General features: G+C 49.5%; 1 protein-coding gene across 1 annotated transcript in view; it reads left to right on the plus strand.

Annotated features, from left to right (window-relative positions):
* Nucleotides 1-7313: 7313 nt before the first annotated feature.
* LOC139759178 (uncharacterized) overlaps nucleotides 7314-8825 on the plus strand; it is a 64799-nt gene continuing 63287 nt past the window's right edge. Inside the window, exon 1 of the mRNA XM_071681225.1 lies at nucleotides 7314-8381. Coding sequence (XP_071537326.1) covers nucleotides 7736-8381 — 646 coding nt within the window. The 5' untranslated portion in view covers nucleotides 7314-7735. The remainder of the gene's footprint in view (nucleotides 8382-8825) is intronic.

An 8825-nucleotide genomic window follows, 5' to 3' on the forward strand; every position in this document is an offset into this window, starting at 1 on the left:
TTGTCGGGTCACTACGGGACTTTTATGACCTGTTCCTTGACCCCAGACGTCTTGCGGTAGCTTCATGTTATATGGCTTTTACATTAGTACAAACATGACCAAATGTACTACGGGAGGGACCTCGCCTCACTGTCCCTCTCTCAGCCTGGGGACCCAATCTCTTCAAATTGACTGCCACAGATAATGGCCCTCTGTATCTACCTGGTTCATCTCACTTATAAAGGGGCGAAGTTGATGGTGATAGAGTGACGTGTATACTACTCATGAACAGAAGAACGTGCATGAACAACAGATACATCTCTGTCTCCTGTTTGAACGTCTGCAAGCGGGAGAAAACATCTAGTTAAAAACAAGAGAAGCTTTTCCTACAAACGCACGCAGCTGTCTGTCATAAGACACAAGATACATAAACAGAAATATAGAGTGACTAAGAGAATGACGAGGAAGGGGGAAGAGGCCGCTCGAGGAACAGGGAATACTGGGTGAGGGTAGGCAGGTGTGGCCGGGAAGGACAGTACAAACAAAGATCAAGAGAGACACACTTGAAGTTGAGGTCACTAATACCACGGCGAAAGAGAGAGAGGGGGGAGGGGTCACCAATTGCATGGGAGAGTACGTCACCAGCGGCATAGGAGCGACGGTCTCCATTAGCATGGAAGGGAAGGTCACCATGACACAGGAGAGAACACAAGAAACATCAGAGAAAAAAAACCAGAGGTACGAAAGGACCCAATGTGAATAAGAGAAAGAGAGACTCACTAGACTGGTCTGTATCCTGAGTTCGGTGAGGGAGTCTTAGCTCGCCCTGGCCACGGCCACCTGTTGCCTCTCAATACTGCCTCCGTCCAAGGCCTCAACACTCGCTCGCCCACCACAACACTCGCTCCTCCCCACACGTAGGTTGAGCAACACAAGTCTTCCCACCCCCACCCGACACGTACCATCATCTCGTGAACCATATTACCTCCATCTGTTCAACATCACATCACAACGCTTTATTCATATTTCCATCCTTTACTAACTACAAACTAAACTCGTTAACACAATGACTGAGCTCATTAACGAAATGTAACTAGTCGTCTCTTTTATGAAATGTAACTCGAAACATACATGCTCTCTCTTACATAAAGTAATCTAAGATGATACAATGTCATGAAGTACATTCTTATAGAAAAATAATTTCTACTACAATTACGTCTATCATTAACATTAATTAAATTATATATCTATTATCATTATCATATCATTATCATTATCACTATTATTATTATTATTATCATTATTATTACTATTATTATTATTATTATATAAAAGAATGTCTCAAAGAGTATGGCGAGGGATATCATCTTCTGGGTCATTATCCCAATTACCTTCAGCTCCTCTGTTACCAATGATTATCATCCAGATATCATCTGTTACCAATGATTATCATCCAGATATCATCTGGAGGAACGGGCCCCATGTAGCTCACCTTATACTGACCATTTCCTCCTGGCTCAGTCCAAGAGATTAAAACTTTGATCTATCCAGTCTAATAATGAGTTGGTGATCAGTGCGGTGTATGGTGAAAGACAGATATGGATACATAAAGAGTAAGAGATGAGAGCGAAGGATAAAGAAAAACAGAAAAGGATAGAAGAAGAATTGAGGATGAGAGCGCAGCGTCGTCAGCGCAGCCGACCTGTCAGGCCAGCGTTACTAACAAGACGCTCACCCCGCTACAAATTAGCATAAGCCTTCGCTAAGGACCCTCCCTCCACACGGGACCACTCACTTCCACCATAACAAGCAAATCTTTACGTCCACCAGGAGCCGGGTGAGTTTATTCTATTAATATTGCTTCCCTATGTACTCAGTACAGGTCGTACGACCCAATATCAGGGGAGTCGTACGTCCCAGTATGAGAGAGTCGTATGACCCAATATTAGGGGGTCGTACGTCCCAGTATCAGGGGGGTCGTACGTCCCAGTATCAGGGGGATCGTACGTCCCAGTATCAGGGGGATCGTACGTCCCAGTATCAGAGAGTCGTTCGACCCAATATTAGGGGGTCGTATGTCCCAGTATCAAGATGTTCGTACGTTCCAGTATCAGGGGGTTGGTACGTCCCAGTATCAAGATGTTCGTACGTTCCAGTATCAGGGGGTTGGTACGTCCCAGTATCAGGGGGTTGGTACGTCCCAGTATCAAGATGTTCGTACGTTCCAGTATCAGGGGGTTGGTACGTCCCAGTATCAGGGGGTTGGTATGTCCCAGTATCAAGATGTTCGTACGTTCCAGTATCAGGGGGTTGGTACGTCCCAGTATCAGGGGGTTGGTACGTCCCAGTATCAAGATGTTCGTACGTTCCAGTATCAGGGGGTTGGTACGTCCCAGTATCAGGGGGTTGGTACGTCCCAGTATCAGGGGGTTGGTACGTCCCAGTATCAAGATGTTCGTACGTTCCAGTATCAGGGGGTTGGTACGTCCCAGTATCAGGGGGTTGGTACGTCCCAGTATCAAGATGTTCGTACGTTCCAGTATCAGGGGGTTGGTATGTCCCAGTATCAGGGGGTTGGTACGTCCCAGTATCAAGATGTTCGTACGTTCCAGTATCAGGGGGTTGGTACGTCCCAGTATCAGGGGGTTGGTACGTCCCAGTATCAGGGGGTTCGTACGTCCCAGTATCAGGGGGTTGGTACGTCCCAGTATCAGGGGGTTCGTACGTCCCAGTATCAGGGGGTTGGTACGTCCCAGTATCAGGGGGTTGGTACGTCCCAGTATCAGGGGGTTCGTACGTCCCAGTATCAGGGGGTTGGTACGTCCCAGTATCAGGGGGTTCGTACGTCCCAGTATCAGGGGGTTGGTACGTCCCAGTATCAGGGGGTTGGTACGTCCCAGTATCAGGGGGTTCGTACGTCCCAGTATCAGGGGGTTGGTACGTCCCAGTATCAGGGGGTTCGTACGTCCCAGTATCAGGGGGTTGGTACGTCCCAGTATCAGGGGGAACGGCAAATTGAGAACTCGATGGGAAAAAAGAGAACAAAGAATATGGAGAGTCTCATTGGAGAACCTGAGTACAGAGACCTCCACTAGAAACCACTCACAATACAAGGGTCCCAATAGACACCATTTGAGTGCAGGGTTCCCCGTAGAGACCACTCAAGAGTATAGGAGCTCCAGCAGAGACCACTCACGGTAGAAGGGCTTTATAAGAGACCACTCAGAGTATGGGGGCCTCAGAAGAGACCACTTAAAGTACAGTGCTCCATGCAGAGACTACCCACATTACATGTGCCCCAGGAGAGACCAATCAAAGTACAGGAGCCCCAGTAGAGACCAATCAAAGTACAGGAGCCCCAGTAGAGACCAATCAAAATACAGGGGCCCCAGTAGAAACCAATCAAAGTACAGGGGCCCCAGTAGAGACCAATCATTTCATCGTGTGTGTTTTGTTCTCTATCTCTTCCCTACCACAGACACACACACACACACACACACACCCTCACAAGATACAACAGGAGAAAAATTATGACCCAGTGTTGTAAATGTGAATGTTGTGTTGACTCGTCAAGATGGCGGTATTATGACAGCTTCACTTGTGACGTCAGGGGTAATCAGGGACATCAGGGGTAATCAGGGGGTCTCTGGGGGCATACACCCCCTGCACCACCGGCAACATCACCCCCCCCCCACACACATACCCCCACACACACACAGACAATCAACATTTCCTACGTCGTGTCGGTCATGATGACGTACTTCGAACAAACATTATAACTGGTTCTATTCCATTCCAAGTTCTCCTTCATATTCTCGCACATTTCTTGGGATAATGATGTTATGAAGGACATTCCCCTGTAGCTCTCGCATTTCCCTTGGATCCTCCCCCTATTTAGCGTACTGCTATGAAGGCTGTGTGTCTGTCTTGCTCAGTTTCCTCCCTACCCTCCCGCTCCACATGTTCCTTCACTCCTCGTATGTGATGGCCGCTGATGTATCTTCAGATATCTTTGCTTTTCTTTAGAGCCATTGTCCTCGTCTCCTCTGTCCACCGGTGGGGCAGGTGGCTTCCCTGCATCTCCCACCACCTCTGTATCAAGCAGGCATGTCCTCGGTGATCACCTCCATCTTATTTGGTTGAGCATCTGCCACACTCCCAGTGTTTACTGACTCAGCTGATGTACATTTTTGTTTATGATCTCTTCTTTGATGAAGCTGTTTTGAGGTTTTCAAATTATTATTATTATCATTATCATCGTTATCGTTATTCTTATTAATATTATCATTATTATCATCATTATCATTATTATTATAATTATTATCATTATTATTATCATAATTATCATTATTATTATTATTATTATTATTATTATTATTATTATTATCATTTTTATTATCATCATTATTATCGTTATTATCATTATCATCAATACTATTATCATTTCAACTGTTCATGGTTTTATATGTTCCTGGCCGAGTGGTTAAGATTCACTCAGGGATTATGATCAAACTGTTCACCACATCTGTTCCATGTGTACGTTATAGATATATTTTCTCGATCATAAAACCGTTCATAACAGACAAGTTGTTCTCGCACACCAACTTATCAATCTTTCATGTTCTTCACTTCTTAATGCTTCCCTAAGGGTTGGGAGTAGGTTTTCTCCATGTCTTCTCTCATTACTTAATTCTGCTATTCAAGTCTCCTTTTTTTTTGTCATCATTAGGAAGAATTTCAACTTCACTCTCCAGTTCCTCATTAAACTGTTCGTTAAAGCTATAGTTCAGGTGTGTGTGTGTCCGTGTGTAGACCGCGAGGTTCAGGTGTGTGTCCGTGTGTAGACTGGGAGATTCGGTTGCGTGTACGAGTGTAGACTGGGAAAGACAGGTGTGTGTACGTGCGTAGACTGGGAGAGACGGGTGTGTGTACGTGTATAGACCGGGGGAGACTCAGGTTGTGTGTACGTGTATAGACCGGGGGAGACTCAGGTTGTGTGTACGTGTATAGACCGGGGGAGACTCAGGTTGTGTGTACGTGTGTAGACCGGAGGAGACACAGGTTGTGTGTACGTGTGTAGACCGGGGGAGACTCAGGTTGTGTGTACGTGTGTAGACCGGGGGAGACTCAGGTTGTGTGTACGTGTGTAGACCGGGGGAGACTCAGGTTGTGTGTACGTGTGTAGACCGGGGGAGACTCAGGTTGTGTGTACGTGTGTAGAGTGGGAGAGTGTAAATTCCACACATCAGTGACCGCAGGGTAACCCTCGTCAGTCTTAAAGAGTCATCAACCAACTCTTACATAAGCGTTTACGGTTCTCGAGAACTTTGTTCCCACTACCATGGCCGCGCCACACTGAGCGGTTCCTGCTCCATCTCCACTCCACACCAGAAGATAATCGTCCCATAAATCTTTACTAGTTCCTTGCCCTCTTGGCGTAGTGTCTGCCGGCCCAAGACTATCTAGATTTCTCTCCTCCACAATTCAGAACGATTCATAGTCCTGTCAGCACGAGTATTTAAATTAATTGTTTTAATCCATAACCTCTTTCGCTTTCAGGTCGTCATCCATGATGGTCGTCCAGTTCCGAGGCTTCCGTGGGGCTCTGATGATGGGGGAGTAGCGACACTCGGCTGGCAGGACCCGTCAGCGCCGGTGTGGCTCACGTCGCCCGAGGCAGCAGCCGAGCGATGCGTCCAGTAAGGTTCTTCTGCGTCGTGTTGAAGAAGTCTATAACAACGTGGAATACACAGACTGACAAGTTTTCCCAGTATTTCGTACCAGGAGATAGAATAAATGTAATCATAAGTTCTTCTTTTATCGTAAATACTTGGATTAAGACAGAATTGAAAGTAGAAGATTCAGCTGGACAAAAGGACATGAAGGCACTGGCAAAATATCAAATACATACAATAATGCTGTGTGTGTGTGTGTGTGTGTGTGTGTGTGTGTGTTATATTACAGTAAGGAGAAGTACCAACACATACGCTGTTTTTACAATCAGCTGGGCCACCAACACCTGTACTACATCATCATCAGCAGGAGGACGCAACACCTGTACTATATTACCGTCAGCAGGAGCCAACATCTGCGCCATATTACCATAAGGAGGACCACCAACATCTGTAATTCATAAACCTGTCATAATATGACACCTTCCTAAAATATCAGTCGGCCAACACACCTGCAACAGTGTGGGTTGATATAAGTATGTGATAATGACTTGACAGTTTCTGCCTAATCCCATGTGACATTTGGATTGTAAAGGTGATGTATGGGATTGGGTGGGTGGGTGGTTCTGTGGGCGGTGGGTGGTGTGGGGCGACAGCCAGAATAATTGACTTTCCCGCCCACCGAGGATCGCCCCGTCACATGCCCCGTGTGGGAGAAGGTCTTAGAGTAGCGTCTATGGAGACTCTGAAGTGTTTCTTCCCCTGTTATCGCGGAGGGAGGGCGTGGCAAGGGGAAGGGAGTGTCAACGGCGGGTATGTGCGAGGGGCGTGGTTTTCGCGGTGCTGAGGGCTCGCTCGACGCGGCCACGCCCAGGGAGGGGACACCAGCGGATGAGGCGACCAATAGCAAGTCGTAGCGGGTGAGGGGTAATGCGGGGGGTGGGTCCGACGAGGGGACATCCCCACCTGGCTCCCTCCCCTCACACACACACACACACACACACACACACACACACACGTCTTTCAAAACTCATGTATGAACACCTAATTCAAAGACTACTGCATACACGACTACACCTTGTCTGGCGGAGGTGCGAGGGAGTCAGGGAGCTACTGGTGGCGGGTGCTTACTGGTGGGTAGACTCCGCCCCCCGGGGCACTGGTGGGTGTGGCCAGGCAGGCAGGGAGGGGCTGTGGGTGCCACAGTGAGCTTGGTGCCCTAGTGTCAGTGACTGTGGTGGTAGCTCCTCACCCTGGCTTCGTACCGACGCTCCCTCGACCCACGGTGTTGGCGCCAGACTCCCCGGCGGATAATAAGGTGCAGGTGGGCAACTCGCTGCCGCCGCCGACGCCGCTTTAAGGAAAGACGAGAGCAGAGTTGCGACCGCTTGTTCCGACCTGCGTGGCACTGAGGCCCCAGCCCGGTGGACAGATCCGACCGTAAGGACGCGTCTCGTCCCTCCTCCGGGTCCACACGCGAACCAGAATCAGCACAATATTCAGGAACTGCTAATCAGGACATTCTTAGCGGATCGCGTGAGGCACTGGCGACAGCCCGGGGAACTTGCAGGCCGGCCGCCCGCTCACCGTAATTGAGAGTGGCACTCCCGGGGCACTGCCAACCTGCGGCACCGTGCCACACCTCTCCCTGCTACACACCTCGGAGATGAGGAGTGACTCGTGAGCATCAGATAAGGGGAATAAAGTTAGGGTGTAGAGGAGGAGGAGGAGGACGAGGAGGGGATGAGATCGACTCGTCCGGTACAGAAGGACTGCTGGGTGTAGGACCCTCGACATCGCCCGGGGCAGCACTTCACCTGCCCGGCCCTCCTGGAGGCCCCTCCCTCACACCGCCCCGTATACCGCACCTACCGACTGAATGACACGGGTTAATCCCGAGATACCCGCCCATGTCGGATTAGCAGATCGAAGTCGGTATATCTGTTAAGATCTACGATCATGGAAGTAGTGTCCTGTTCAGACTGAACCTTGGCCGAAGTGTGGTTTGTGTGGTGTCCATGTGTCGTGACTCGTGCCTGCTGACCTGTGTGCACGTGACCTGTATGTTGTGACCTGTGATCACTATGATGAGTTATAACGTAGGTGGCGTGAGCGGGGGAGGGGAGGTCAGCTACCTGGACAAGGTGACTCCCGGGTCGCCCGGTGACCACAAGCGCTTCACCGTCAGCCACCTCCTTGACCTGCCTGACCTGGTGCGGGTCCCCCAGACCGCCAACCCCTTCACCCATGACCTGGCTGCACTCCACGCCCACTCCGCCCACGACCTAGCAGCCCTTCAACAGCTGCAAGGACCTCCTCACCTGTACCACAACAGCAGATCTCCAGTCCTGCAGCAGCAGCAGCAGCAGCACCCACAACACGCTGGGCAGCACCAACACACCTCTGTCCATCAACAGCAACAGCTGGCTGTTGACTGCAGCGCGGCACAGCAGCAGCAGCAACAGCAACAACAGCAGCAGCACATGCACCATCAGCAGAAACAGCAGCACCATCAGCTTCAGCAACAGCAGCACCCACAGCCACAGCATGCAGCTGCTGACCAGGCTCGGGTACAGCAACAGCAGATGCAGCAGCAACAGCATCGACAACAACAGCAGCAGCAGCAGCAGCAGCAGGGCGCAGCGGTCGGGGAAAAGAGCGCGGGCAGTTCGGCGTCTTCCAAGACGGAGAGGTCTCCTGCCTCCGCCCCAGACACCGACAAGAGTGACGGTGAGTACCACCTACTTGTGAGTACTTCTCCTTACTCACCCGACAGTGAGTAACTCTCCACGCTCACTCTCTCCACTTCCAAATCTTACTCCAATGACAATAGAGTTATTCCTCAATCTAATTTAAATATCCAATATACATCATTTACCGCTTTATATTTATACGAGAACCAATATCGAAAGAACGGTAAATCGAAAAGTGAAAAAAAAAACTTTTACCGCATAATGCAGCCAAATATCACCTTCACAACGGTTTTATGCCGAAGGTAATGACCGCTTCTCCATACCATATGAACCTAGGTTAAAACGGTACCCTACAGAGAGGGGGAAAATCACTGGTACATCGCAGCCCACACGATGCGAACCATTCACGAACGTATACAGCGTCACGTGTGTCCCCTGGCGGTGCAGTACTGAGCCTACATAAAGGTTACACCAGCAGGTG

The sequence above is a fragment of the Panulirus ornatus genome, chromosome 32, assembly GCF_036320965.1.
Source record: "Panulirus ornatus isolate Po-2019 chromosome 32, ASM3632096v1, whole genome shotgun sequence".
In the NCBI taxonomy this organism is placed as follows: Eukaryota; Metazoa; Arthropoda; class Malacostraca; order Decapoda; family Palinuridae; genus Panulirus; species Panulirus ornatus.